Source organism: Chrysemys picta, chromosome 13 (assembly GCF_011386835.1).
Source record: "Chrysemys picta bellii isolate R12L10 chromosome 13, ASM1138683v2, whole genome shotgun sequence".
In the NCBI taxonomy this organism is placed as follows: Eukaryota; Metazoa; Chordata; order Testudines; family Emydidae; genus Chrysemys; species Chrysemys picta.
In genome coordinates this window covers 25,026,920-25,041,305 of record NC_088803.1, presented here as the reverse complement: position 1 = coordinate 25,041,305, position 14,386 = coordinate 25,026,920, and the positions used below count along the sequence as shown (strand labels likewise).

Sequence of the window (14,386 nt, the reverse complement as noted above, 5' to 3'; positions counted from 1 at the left end):
GTGCCTAGGTAATGAGCCGATGGAGCTGTTTTGCCAAAGGGATCCGTTTTGGGTGCTGTTGGGTACAGTTCACGATAGTGTTGAGTGCAGGGGTGCTGAAGTGCTATTATCCGTATGAGTAAAGGGTGGCAGAACCAATGGGAGATTAATGCACAGGCCCACAGGGCCCGTGCCCAGGGGCGCCAGCCAATTTGGGGGCCCCTGCAGGAGCGCCGGAACCTGTGCAGAAGTGAGGGTGCCACTGGCTCCAGAACTGTGACCCGGCTTGTCCTCTTCCCCTGTGGCTCTGTCCCCTGCCAGGCTGGAAGCTGGAGCCTGGCTGTGGTAAGAGGCGCCCAGGGAGCCGGGGCCAGTTGTGGGGAGCCCTGGACCCTCCACCTGCCCAGGGTGGGGGGCCAGGGAGCCCGAGAGCAGCCCACAGTCTGTATCCCCACCCCCAGGGAATGCCGCCCAGGGTAGGTGGAGAGTCCGGGCCTCCCCACTCTGACTTGGGTCCCTGGACAGCTCTTACCACAGGCCAGCTTCAAGCCAGGCCTGGGAGTGGAGCCTTGGGGGGAAGAGGAGGACAAAGGGGCAGGACCCCATGGTGAGGGGAGCTGGGGAGACCAAATGTTCTTTGTACCCAGCACCCCAATAATCCTTAATCGGCCTCTGGGTGGTGTGGGCAGAGCCATGGGAGCGGGCGGTGAGGTTGGTGGCTGCATTTGGGCCAGACTGGAGGGGAGCGGCCAGGAGCCAGGTAGAGCAGCTAAGGGGAGTCTGGGTTAGTCGAAGTCATGACACCCGCACTGGATGGATGAGGAGCAGTGCTTTGAGGACTGGCCCTGCCTCCATAGCCCTGATTGGCTGGGGATGGGCACACAGGAGAAGCTGACCTCCCGCCCCGTCCCTCAGAGCCCTGGCTGGCTGGAGAGCTGGCAGGAAATCCTGCCTCTCCTGCCTGCTGCCAGCCCTTCTCCCACCCTTCGAGAAGGGGCTGTCGGAGAGACATGTGCTGCCCCTGCAGGGACACAGCAGGGCCCAGGGGAGCCTGAGCTCAGGGCTGGGAGCTGGGCCCAGGGAGCTGCCCTGCGCATGTGCGAACGGGTCCTGGCCCAGAGGGAAGGAGCCTGTTGGTGCTCGATGCAGGTAGAGCCTATCAGGCCTCCGGCCCCCTCCTGCTGATGGTTCTTGGTAGCGACGCGGGGCTGTGGCCAAGCTGAGGAGGGTACCAGGGTGGGTCTCTGCTCTGGAGGGATTCTGGGTGAATTCCTGCCTCCCCACGGGTGTCAGAGTTTGGAGCAATCCAGCAGGGAGAGGCGCCCCAGTGCCCAGCGGATAACTGAGGCCTACAGCTGGGCCAGCGGAGGGACAGGGAGGCGAATGTGCTGAGAATACGCCCAGCTGTGGAGCTGGGAATATCCTCTGTAAAGCCCTCACGTCACTCGGCTCTCTCCTCCCCACACAGATCAGGGGAAAGGGAGCCTCCGGCGCAGCAGAGCCAGTGACATGCGGGTAGCCCAGGGTAAGTGGTAAGTGTGTCCCGCTTGCATTGTCACCCCTCACAGGGGTGACACACACACACACATACACACTGCAGAGATCTGGGAGCAGAGTGCCAGCAGTGAGAATTCCCTCCGGCACAGCTATGGGGACATCAGTCTGGCGCGAGGCTAGAGACCAGAGCTCACCTCCAGGACTCCTCAGCGCAGCCTGATCTGGCCAAGATGCAGCTGCTATTCCTCAGTGGAGGAGTTGGGAAGGAGGCCAAGGAAAGATTTTATGGAAACTCCACTGTGATCGTAACTCTGAGCGGGGTTTTGTTCCATGAGGTTTTGTTCTTGACAACTTGTTTCGTTTTGCCCACAGCCTGGCCCAAGGACTGCAGCGAGATAACCTGGAACAGGGTCAGTGGCGTCTTCGTCATCCAGCCCACAGGACTCCATCAATTCGAGGTCCACTGTGAGCTGAACAGCACCAGTGAGGGCTGGACGGTCCTCCAGCGGAACCGGCACGACACACAGATCACCTGGGCTGAGTCCTGGAGCACCTACAAGTACGGCTTTGGCAACGTGCAGGATGACTACTGGCTGGGGACGGAGTACATCTATCGGATCGCCAAGCAGAAGGTCTACCAGGTCAGGTTTGTCATCCACGATTCATCCGGCACCATGAAATACGCAGACTACAACCTCTTCAGTCTGGAAGACGAGTTCAAAGGCTACAGGCTGAGGCTGGGCTCTTACACTGGGACTGCAGGGGACGCCATGACTTCAAACAATCCTAGCACCGTGCATGACAACATGAAGTTCTCTGCTAAAGACCTGGATCAGGACACTTCCAGTGGGAACTGTGCGTCTAGCTCTGGTGGGGGCTGGTGGTACTCGGCTTGTTATTCTGTTCAACTGAACGTCAAAGGGAGCATCACTTGGGGTAGTTTCTGTAGTGGGAACTGCCAAGCCTCCGCCATCCTCATCAAACCAGCGTCCTACTGTTAGTCACCCCTTCCCCACCCTCCTGTCTGCAGTGAGGCCAACCCCTGCTCCACGAAGGGAGGGAAAAGGGTCAGAGTGTGTCATGGCCAAACCTCCCGCCCGCTCTCACAGGCCTTGCTGGGGGAAGTATCAGGGTTACCCAGGAAACGGGGCCACTTTCCTTCTCCTCTCCCTCCCTGCAGATTTTCCGAGCTTTTCTCCCCTGGGCCTTTCTGCGCTGGGCTGACTCCCGTGCACCAGCGTTCGGCTGGAGTGACTCTTCCGCGTCATTTTAGCTCGGCGATGCGATGAGCAGGCCTAGAGGTCACTGGAAAGGTGAAATCCCAAGCATGGCGGGAGCTTCTCAAACACCCTCTGCATGGCCCTGCCTTGGGATCCAGGTTTGGAATAAACACACACTTCTAAGCAGTGAGGTCTGCAGCTCGTAACTCTGTGCCCTGCTGTCACTCTCTTTCCGGGTGCTCCCATGGGCACCACGCTGCTGGAGAACATGCCTGGCGTTACCAGGTTCACAGGCAGGGCATGCGGGGCTGCTGGGATGGGCCCTTTGCTCCCTGCCAGAGTAAATCTCCAGGCCACCAGCCCTTCCGTTTGGGGTCGGGGGGAGGAGAGACTGGGGCCAGAGGGATTTTCTGGGGGAGGAGAAAGAGGGGATGTGAGCGGGAGGAGAGACTTGGGCCCTTAGTGCTGGGAGAGAGGAGTCCTTGGGCCCCCTGCCCTCCGGACCACATCCAGAGAGCCTGTAGGGCAGACATAGCATCCATCCCACTCCCACTGCAGGCGGAGCCGCTCCTCGCCTGAGACTGAAGGCTCTGCCCGCAGCTCTGCCTGGCCACGTGCAGACTCCTGGAGCAGGAGCGCAGTGCCTCATACCAGGGCATCCTGTGGCAGCCCCCATCTATGGGGTATCACGCTGGCCTAAATGCTGCGGCCAGGTCCCTGGATTCTGCAGCACTTCGTTTAAATTAAAGAATGGTGCCCAGGGGCTGGGGCCGAAGGCATCTTCGTGGGGTAGGACCCTGCTGGCTGGAGCCATGTGCTAGCAGGGACCGGGTGGGGAGGCCCCAGACCACTGGGCGGATGCATCCCACTGCTTGTGTGGTAAGATGCAGCCTGTTTTCCCAGCTAGCACATGCTCCCATGGCAGCTTGCACACTAGTTAGTTAGGAGTCTGGCCGCACCCTTGGCAGAGGATAGTGCCCCTATGGTGGCCCGCAGGCCTGGTGCAAGGACTGGTCCCTTTCCCTAGTGCTGTCTGGGCCCAAGGTAGGAATCCTGCACCACTCCTGCACAGACAGGGGGAGGGGAGGAAAGAGGCCCCTGGTGCTCCCATGCCACCTGGCACAGGGCCTGGCTCTTCATCTCTACATCCGTCCTGCCCCTGCAGTCAGCAGGGCCCAGTTCTCTGAAGGGATCAGTGCCCCCTCCCTCGGCATCACCGTGGAGCTGCTCCGTGTGACACCATCATTCAGCTTGTGCCGATCAATCCTTTCATAGGAAACATTTGAAAATGCTTTGAAATCTCCCGGCTCCCTCCCAATCCGGGGCTCCTGGCCGGCCCCTGCCTGTCGCCACGGGCAGGTTCTCACACTCCCCTCAGAGCACACGGGGGGATGGGGACCTGGGACGTTAGACAGTGGTCTGGCCAGCGAAATCCCTGTTCTTTGTTCCTGAGCCGCACCTGGCACTGATGCCAGTCCCATTCCCAGGCCGTGAGGTTACACGCAAGCTGCCAACAGAAAAGGGGCATGTTCATCTTCCCTCTTCAGCAGCTTTGGCTGATCCCACTGCGCCCTGCAGAGCCACAGTGAGCCAGGAAGGCTGGCTGGGCAGCACGGGGCGTGGGCTGGGCCCTGGGAGACAGGCCATGGGAGGAGCAGGGGTGGGGGCAGGCAGGGCTAAGCAGGGCTCTGGAAATCTGTGGGGAGGATGTCTGTGCGTAGGGGGATGGACGGGGGAGCCTGACTGTGGGACTGGCCTGAGCTGGGAATCTGGGCTGGGCAACAGTGACTGTCTCCACAGCAAGGCAACTAGGGCTTCCCATAGGGCTGTGCCAGGGAACAGAGGCTGCAGCTTCAAGCAACCATGCAGGGGGCTCCCCAGAACCAGAGGTTCCCCCACAACCCTGGTCCAGTCCTCCAGACACTCCTCCCCCAATGCTCTTCTCTCCCATAATTCCCCTTATCCCGGTCACCACCTTGCCCCCACGTTCCCAATCGCCCCGCCTGGCTCCCCAGCTCCCCTCCCCTCTGGGCTGCTGTGAGCGCGGAGCAGCGGAGCGTGCTCTTAGCTGGCTGCTCCAGGGGCACTGTCCTGGCAGAGGGAACTGGAAGTCGCGGCTCCTGAAGGACGGGTTTGTGTTCCCAGCTTCTCACCGGCTCTTCCCTTTTGCAGCTGCCCGGTGCCCTCGTCTCCTGCTCCTCACCGGCCTGCTGGCCCTGTCAGCCCCAGTTCTCACCCTGGAAATACACAACCTGAACATCTTAAAAGGACCCACCCATGCAATCAGGAACATCCACTCAAAGCACCTGAAGGCAGGTGTGTTATCTTGTTGTCACATTCCCAGCTTTGCCCAGCTGGCAGAGCGTTTGTGGCTCCCAAGCGCTGTCTCTGTGTCTCACCCGACATTCATCCAGCAGGGATGGGGAGTAGCTTGTGGCTGTGGTCACCGTGTGATTGTGCTCAGTGGCCCCTTGGCCTGTGGTTTGGGGTCCGGCCCTGCCAGCATCTCCTGAAAACTGACAGGAGCCAAACCCCCTCCAGGCCAACCATCTTTGTGGGGGTCTGTCCCCTGTGGGGGGGGAGGACAGGCCAGGATCGCCGGGCCATGAGGCTGGGGTCAAGTCAGAACATTGGTTATATGCCCAGTGCTCGGCCCTTGGCTGACAGTCAGATCCAGGGTGTGCCCAGAACAGGGCGGCCCGGGTGGGCTCCATGTGCCAGGAGATCACACACGCATGTGTCCCTGGCACTGGTCACACGGACGCTGAGCTCCCCCAGGATAACAAACCTGCGGGATTCCAACCCCATTAGACACTGTGGGACACAAGCAAATCCGCAGCATGGACCACCCCAAAGCCGGAGGACAGATAATGATAACACGACTCAGACAGTAATAACAGCAACCCGTGACATCTTCCTACTGCAGCGTTACCCGGAGGCCCCAGTTGTCACGGAGGATGGGGAGTGAGGGCCCTGCACCCCCGACTTCCTGCAATTCACCGGGACTCTCAGCCAGCCAGTAAAACAGACGGTTTATTAGATGATAGGAACACAGTCCAAAACAGAGCTTGTAGGTACAGAGAACAGGACCCCTCAGTCAGGTCCATCTTGGGGGTAGGTGGCCCAGACCCCGGTGCTGGGCCTCCCTCCGTTTCCCCAGCCAGCTTCAAACTGAAACCCTCCAGCCTTTGTCTCTTTCCTGGGCCAGGAGGTCACCTGATCTCTTTGTTCTCCAACACCTTCAGTTGGCATTGCAGGGGAGGGGCCCAGGCCATCAGTTGCCAGGAGAGAGGGTGTCAGCCATTCTCTGTGGAGACCCCTGCACATCCCTGCACTCTCGGGCTCTGCAACAATCACAGCTTTATCCATCACCGAGATACTTAAGAAATGCACAGGGGAAACTGAGGCACCCACATTATTCAGAGAAAACATAAGACCATTCCCACTTCGTCACACCCAGTCTGGAGGCAGGGTGCCTAGGACTGGACACTGCACCCCCAGGGACGAGAGGACAGGCCCTGTGGCAGGGAACTCACGCTCTAGGGTCACAACACTCCACACCGGGCAGATGAAGCAGGTAAAGGGGGTGGGGTCGGGATGGGGTGCAGGAAAAGGTTAAGGGAGCTCATTCAGTGCAGGAGGCTGGAGGTTTAGCTCACTCACAAATCAGGGCCTTCGACACAGGGTTGGCAGGTGTCGGGTTTTCGACCAGAACGCCTGCTCGAAAAGGGACCCTGGCAGCTCCGGTCAGCACCGCCCACCGGGCCATTAAAAGTCTGGTTGTTCGGCAGCACAGCGGGGCTAAGGCAGGCTCCCTTCCTGACCTGGCTCTGCGGGGCTCCCGGAAGTGGCCGGCACGTCCCTGGAGCCCCTAGGCGCAGGGGCAATCAGGAAGCTCCACGCGATGGCCTCATCCCGAGTGCCGGCTCTGCAGCTCCCATTGGCCGGGAACCATGGCCAATGGGAGCTGCAGCGCCTGTGGGCGCAGGCAGCACACAATGCTGCCTGGCCATGCCTCCTCCTAGGGGCTGCAGGGACGTGCTGGCTGCTTCTGGGAGCCCTGCGGAGGCCAGGGCAGGCAGGGAGCCTGCCTTAGCGCCGGTGTGCCGTTGACCAGGAGCCGGCTGAGGTAAGCGCCGCCTGACCGGAGCTCGCACCCAGAAACCCTGCCCCAGGTCGGAATCCCCTCCCACACCCAAATTCCCTCCCAGACCTCACACCCGGCACCCCAAACCCCTGCCCCAGGTCGGAACCCCCTCCTGTACCCTAATCCCTCCCAGACCCCACACCCCCACCCACACCCCAATCCCCTACCCTAGCCCTGAGCCCCCTCCCGCACCCAAACTCCCTCCCAGAGTCCGCACCCCAACCCTCTGCCCCAGCCCGGATCCCCCTCTGGCACCCCAAACCCCTAATCTCCAGCCCAATCCCAGAGCCCGCATCCCCACCAGAGCCCTCACCCCCCTCCCTGCACTCCAACCCCCCAGCTCCAGCCCAGTGAAAGTGAGTGAGGGTGTGAGAGCGAGCGACTGAGGAAGGTGGGCTGGGCTGCAGTGAGTGGGGGTGGGGCCTTGGGGAAGGGCATGAAAGGGGTTGGGTCAAGGGCATTTGGTTTTGTGCACGTAGAAAGTTGACAACCCTACTTAAGGACCTTTGAAAAGCAGCCTCCTTAGCACCGCTCCTGATACCAGGGGCCAAGGCACCCGTGGACATGAGAACCACAATAGGCCAGAGCAAAACGCTGCGTTAGAAATCGGAGCTCAGGCTGCCAAGCGAACGATAGCTGACAGACAGGAGATGCGGGAATTAAGGTTGTGCCTTCAGCCAGCAATTGGTGTTCATCCGTTTGCACCACACACATACCTGTAGCCAGGGCCACTATTTCCTTGTCTGTCTGCCTGTTTAACTTCTCTAGGTCCTTACTGTGCCCATCACCGTGGTGTCTGAGTGGCAAACCAAGGGTTTGACGTGTGCATATGAAACTGCCTGACTGGAAGGACGTGGTTTGGTGTGGATCAGTGACTGCTGGGGCGATTGGTGGCAGAAGGCTCTGAGGGCCTGGCTCATTCCGACCTGGCTCCATTCCAATGGCTTCTACAGCTGAGAGCAGCCCAGTCTCCTGCCTGGGTCCGACGCAAACCAGGAAGTAAAGACCACGGTTAATAAGAACAGCTAAAAAGATCATTTTCGCTGAGCCCAGCCCCTGCACAGATTTCTTCCAGCTTAGGTTTGCATTTTCAGCAAAAGTTTTTCTTGATTATTTTCTCCCAACCCCTTTGTGCCTCCATAATAGCCAGCCACCCTGTCAGTCGAATCCTGGGGCGCTCCAGGGACAGCGTGTGTGCGTGTATGTGTACGTCTGTACATATGTGTATGTGTACATGTGTGTATGTATGTGTGTACGTGTATGTGCACATGAGTGTGTGCACATGTGAGTGTGCGTGTGTATGTGTGTACACGTACCCCAGTCAGATGTATACATCTGGATTTCCTTTGAAAGAATTTTCAAATTGAGCTGATCAAGTGCAATGGCAAAGCACCCAATTCCTCTGCCCCCCAACTGCCTTCGCTGCTTTAACGTACAACCTGCTCTGCTGGCACCTCTGACTCCTGAAAGCCCTAACGCTCCAGGGGAGCAGGCCGTGCCCTGCCCTGCCCTGGCTGCCCCGGGTGTTACCTCGGAGGGAATCGTTCCAGATTCCAATGGGTGGCAGGTCCAGGGAAGAGCCTTATCTGGGGGAGGCTGTACCAGACCCGCCCGACCCAGGCAGGCTCCCAGGTACTCCCAGCCGGGTTAAATTGCCCAGCTGTGTGACAGCCCCCCCATCCCCGAGGGGTTCCCCCCTCCCGGTATGTCACAGCAGGGTAATGTGCGTATTGAATGGCAGGGGTTGCCAGAGGACTGGCTGGGAGAGGCCTTTGGGGATGGAGGAAGCAGCACTAAGGTACATGCCAACCTCCCTACAGAGGAGGGGCCGTGCCCCGCAGGTGTGGGGCAGGGAGCTGGGACACTGCGCGGTGGGTCATTGTCTGGCCCAGGCTCTTCCTAGCCGGAGGCCGAGGCATTTCCTTCAGGTCACCTTCCGCTGCAGCTTGGCCACGGGCCCCCATAGCCACTAGCCCAGCCAGGGATCCCAAGTGGGGATTGTCACGGCTGGCTCCTCCCTGCCGCCAGCAGCTCTTCACTGCCAGGGAATTCCTGAAATCCTGTGTGCCCCTCCCCCACCCACCTCCTGGGGCTGTGAGTGCCCCCCGGACAGCCCCTCCCCCCCCCCGAGCTCTGAGTGCCCCTGGCCAGTCCCTCCCCTCAGCCCCCCCCCACTTCCTGGGGCTCTGAGTGCCCTCAGCCAGTCCCCCTCCCACACCCCGGGGCTGAGTGACCTTGGCCAACCCCCGTCCCTTCAGGAGGAACTCCCAGTACCCACCCAGCCCCCACACCTCAGGGTTCCCCTCCCTGCGGCTCTGTGGACATCCCCCCACCAGGGCTGGCTTTAGGCCAATTCAACCAATTCCCCGGAATCGGGCCCCCGGGCCCAAGCCCCGGTACGGTGTACCGGCAAGAGCTGGTGCGCAGTACCAGGGTGGCCCGGCTTCCCCAGGGGGCAATTTGAAGGGACCTAGGGCTCCCAGCAGGGGCCGGAGCCCCAGGCCCTTTAAATTGCCACCAGACCCCCACTGCTGGAGCCCTGGGGTAGGGCTGCGGGGCTCTGGGGGCTATTTAAAAAGTCCGGGGCTCCCGCTGCCTCTACCGCCCCGGCCCCTTTAAATAAACCACTGGAGCCCCGCTGCTTCCCCAGGGCTCCCACGGCTATTTAAAGGGCTGGGGCTCCAGCTGCCTCTGCTGCACCCCGTCCCCGCACCAGCCCCGCACCCCCTGCCCTGCCCGCAGCCAGCCCCGTCTCCAGCCAGCCCTGCACCCCCTGTCCGCAGCCAGCCCCTGCTGCACCCCTGCCCTACCACCAGTCCCGCCCCCCCTATTCTGCCCGCACCAGCCCCGCCCCCCTGCCCTGCCTGCAGCCAGCCCTGCACCCCCTGCCCACAGCCAGCCTCTGCCGCACCCCCTGCCCTGTCTCCAGGCAACCCCTGCCGCACCCCCCTGCGGCCCTGCCCAAAGCCAGCCAGCCCCACACACCCCTGTCTCCAGCCAGCCCCGCACCCCTTGCCCTGCCTGCAGCCAGACCCTACCTCCAGTGAGCCCCCTGCCCTGCCTCCAGCCAGCCCCATGTCCACTGGTGCCCTGCAGTTCCCAGGGCAGTAACCCTGCACACCTGCTTCAATGAGGGGGGCAGGGAGCAGCTGGGACCCACACATGTGCACACCACTAGGGTGACCAGACAGCAAGTGTGAAAAATCGGGACAGGGGGTGGGGGATAATAGGATCCTATAAGAAAAAGACCCAAAAATCGGGACTGTCCCTATAAAAATCAGGACAGCTGGTCACCCTAGCACACCCCCAGGGAGTGGCGGGGACCCCACACACGTGAAACGGAGCTCATTAATAACCGATCAATAGCATATATGATGCAATGTACATAATATATAATTTTATTATTTATATAGTTATGGAAAGTAAATAATACATGGAAGAAATGAAAGGCTTTTTTTTACATTATTTTTTTTGTTAGTCATCCCTGCCGGGGCCCCGCCAAAAATGTTTGAATTGGGCCCCGCCCTTCCTAAAGCCGGCCCTGTCCGCTACCACCATCACCTGGGAACCCCAACCAGTTCAAGCCTCATGGAGTGGGTGAGATCCCCCCTCTTTCTCTCTCTCTGTTTTCCTTTCTACCTTAGGTATTAACCTTTAATAATGTATGTTATGTTGGTTTAGCCCTCCTTGTGTAGTTATCACTATTATTCAATAAATAACTTTTATGGTTAAGTTGGTTGCTTCTCTCACTCTTGCTGAACTTTACTCTTCTGTGTTTTTAGCTTCCCCCATTCACTCTACAGCAACACTTCTTTTACCTAAACTAAAGATCCCTGCAGCGCCCAAAATACTGTGGGGTTTGCACATCAAGTAGGTTACTGCCAGTACAATTGTGATGTGAGAGTGGGGATAGGGACGTGCTGAATCTGGGACGCATAAGGATAACAGCTTGACCCAGTTCATGGAGCCCAGGGGTATAGAAGGAGAGTCAGCTTGAAAGTGCTGCTTCATCCAGCCCAGTGAGTCCAGAGACATATAAGGGGTCAGCTTGACAGTGCTGATTGACCCGGTCCGCTCAGACTTGCTCTGTTAATGTATGTGGGTGTGTGGGTGTTCATCCGGTTTTGGGGCTGGAGAAACCCAGCCCTAGGGAACCTAGGTCCTGCAGGATAGCTCTACTGGGAGGGGACTTGCAGAAGGGAGAAGTAGAGCTCCATATGAAAACACAAGTGACACAAGCAGTACATTGATAGAATTACAGAATCCCCTTCCCCAGAAGAGTAACCCGAATAAATGAGCACACCCCAAAGTAATGGGCAAATCTGGTAACACAAGAACCTTGCAGCATGCTGGGCCTTAACATTAGGCCAGAAGCAGATTAGGTTTTGGTGAGGTAGGAAACACACAGGGGCCATGGCCCTGTCATTTACCTTAGAGAAAGATAGAAGTATATGAGAGAAGGATCTCATAGAGACTTATTCCATGTCATCAGATAATGTTTGGTTTTGTATTCCCCATGCTAAGGTTTGCATATGATGGGATTTTAGACAGCTGTATGCTGGATCAGGTGACTTGTACTTTACTGCAAACTGAAGGCTAGCACTGTGCAGGCCAAGACTGATATAACCTTGGCAGATATTTATTTCTTGGAATTGTATTATTGTCTTCATAAATTCCACTTTTTGCCTCTCAAACAGGCAGTGGAAAAATTCACGTAAATGATAAGGTCCTTCATCATCTTTTCTTCAGCTCTCTGCAAGAAGGCTTAAGTTGTCTGATGTGTTACTCCACTGAAATGTCTTTTTTAAAAGACCTTGCCTTTTAAATTCTCAGGCCAATTGAGAAATATACAATTAATGTTAAATGTTCATTGCCCCTTTTTATACTCTGTGGAGAGTCTGTTTATATCCATCACAGTAGTTTCTGAGATTTCCTTTGGTTCTTTCTCTGCTTTTATCAACAACAAAAACAAAAAAATTCCTGAAAGCAGAATCACTTCAGCTCACTTGGCAGAGACTTTTGCCAATTCTGGGAATGGGGCATGCACAAATACCTTGATTGTTTTGTCTAAAGTTTCCATTATCTCATCTTTGGTTTCCAGTTGTGCTTTAATCATGGTGCAGACAGTCCAACTCACAGAGGGCATGAAGCAGATAGTAGACACTTGATCCATTATTTTCTACAAACCTCAAGACAAGCTTGGAGTTACTCTGATTTGCAAAGAATGTATTTTCTCCTTTAGCAGCTTATTTATGCTACTTTCTACTGCAGTTTTTATGGATCAAGAAAGAGAATATCTTCTTGTGCATTGACAATAAAATTCAGGTAATCAAAACTATCAGTTGTGGAGTATGGTTTCCCTCCCATCCTCCCTCCAGAGCTGGCTAAGGACTTGTCTACATAGGAAAATTATTCCGGATTAACTAGGCAGGGTGAGATTTAGGCCTTGGCTACACTTGCGAGTTGCAGCGCTGTAAAGCCGCCCCAGCGCTGTAACTCGCTCCCCGTCCACACTGGCAAGGCATTTGCAGCGCTGTATCTCCGTGATTGCAGCGCTGCACGTACTCCACGTCTCTGAGAGGAATAGCGTGTATTGCGCTGCCGCTGCAGCGCTGCGGCGCCAGTGTGGCCGCCCAATGCGCTGTGACTGGCCTCCAGAATTATTTGGCAGTATCCCACAATGCCTGTTCTAGCCACTCTGGTCATCAGTTCATACTCTACTGCCCTGGCCTCAGGTAACCCACCATGTGACCCACCCTTTACATTCCCCGGGAATTTTAAAAATCCCCTTCCTGTTTGCTCAGCCTGGTGTGGCGTGAAGTGCTATGAGTGAATCTTTCCAGGTGACCATGCCTCCACGCGCCAAGTGAGCCCCAGCATGGAGCAATGGCGAGTTGCTGGACCTCATCAGTGTTTGGGGGGAGGAAGCTGTCCAGTCCCAGCTGCGCTCCAGCCGTAGGAATTCCGATACCTTTGGGAAGGTATCAAAGGACATGATGGAAAGGGGCCATGACCGGGACGCCCTGCAGTGCAGGATTAAAGTGAAGTTGCTGCGGAATGCCTACCGCAAAGCCCGCGATGCAAACGGCCGCTCGGGTGCTCCCCCCACGACTTGCCGATTCTACAAAGAGCTGGATGCGATACTTGGAGTTAACCCCACCTTCACTCCGAGCACCACCATGGACACTTCAGAGCTGGTGCGGGGGGGGGGGGGGGGAAGAGGAGAAGGAAAACAGGAGTGAGGGTGGTGGGCTGGATGGAGACACCCCGGAATCCCTGGAGCCATGCAGCCAGGAGCTCTTCTCGAGCCAGGAGGAAGGTAGCCAGTCGCAGCGGCCGGTACTTGGTGGAGGACAAACAGAAGAGCAGGTTCCCGGTAAGTGGGTTTTTTTTCAGGAAGGAATTTTTTCGGTGCGGGCTCTTTGGGAGAGGAGGGTTAGGCATGCATGCCTAGATACGGAATAGTGCATTGATGTAGTTTATCACATCGCGGTAATCGGCCTCGGTAATCTCCTCAAATGTCTCATCCAGAATGTGCAATGCGCTTGCGCAGGTTTATCGGGAGAGCCACCGTGGTCCTTGTCCCAGCCAGGCTAACGTGTCCACGCCACTGTGCCGCGAGGGGCGGGGGGACCATTGCTGCACACAGACAAGCTGCATATGGGCCAGAGCGGAAGCCGCATTGCAATAGAAGACCTCCCTTGCTTCCCAGGTCACCCTCAGCAGCGAGATATCGTCCAGGACGAACTCCTGTGGAAAATGTTGGGACAGTGTTCAGTGTAGGTGCCCCCTGAAGCTGTTGACTCTCCCCAAGGCACAGAAACCCAGAGGACAGTGCAGCCCTGAAACAATCAGTCCCCCTTACTCACCATTTTGAGGCTCCTGTGGGATATGTGTGCTCTGTTTCGGATGGGAAAATTATGCTATTGTGTAGACCCTGTGTGTTTTCTACTCCTTAAGTGCGGGGGGAATCATTACTCTGTCTGTTATAAACAATGCTGCCTCTGTTAAATGTTGCATTTTGCCTATACAGCTGCATCAACCTTGAGACCTCAGCCGTCCCTCTTATTGCGTGCTCCGATACTGCAAAGACTCAGGAAGAGACCGTGAAAAAGCAAAGAATCATAGAATATCAGGATTGGAAGGGACCTCAGGAGGTCATCTAGTCCAACCCCCTGCTCAAAGCAGGACCAATCCCCAGACAGATTTTTGCCCCAGATCCCTAAATGGCTCCCTCAAGGATTGAGCTCACAACCCTGGGTTTAGTAGGCCAATGCTCAAACCACTGAGCTATCCCTCCCCGTGACATGCTGCAAGAAGTGATGCGGCAATCTATTAAAGAGAATGAGAAAGCACAGAACTGGAGGCAGAGAGAAAGCAGGATCCGCCAGGAAAACGCAGCGCACCGGCGGCAAAGCACGGAGCACCGGCAGCAAAGCACGGATCGGCTCAAGGAGCGCCAAGCAGACGCTATCCAGGAGCTGGTAGCCATGCAGAAAGAGGAGCAGTACCGCAAGTGCAAACGCCACCCTCCCCTACAGCC

At 57.2% G+C, this 14,386-nt stretch overlaps 1 protein-coding gene across 3 annotated transcripts in view; it reads left to right on the top strand.

Annotated features, from left to right (window-relative positions):
• The window catches only part of LOC135975299 (fibrinogen-like protein 1-like protein), a 117,148-nt gene extending 114,266 nt beyond the window's left edge, over window positions 1-2,882 (top strand). Inside the window, exons 2-3 of one of the 3 annotated variants that reach the window (XM_065565672.1) lie at window positions 1,448-1,504; window positions 1,849-2,882. In XM_065565672.1, coding sequence (XP_065421744.1) covers window positions 1,448-1,504; window positions 1,849-2,477 — 686 coding nt within the window. In that variant the 3' untranslated portion in view covers window positions 2,478-2,882. The remainder of the gene's footprint in view (window positions 1-1,447; window positions 1,505-1,848) is intronic. The other 2 variants (XM_065565673.1, XM_065565674.1) reach the window with 2 other exon arrangements.
• Window positions 2,883-14,386: the final 11,504 nt, after the last annotated feature.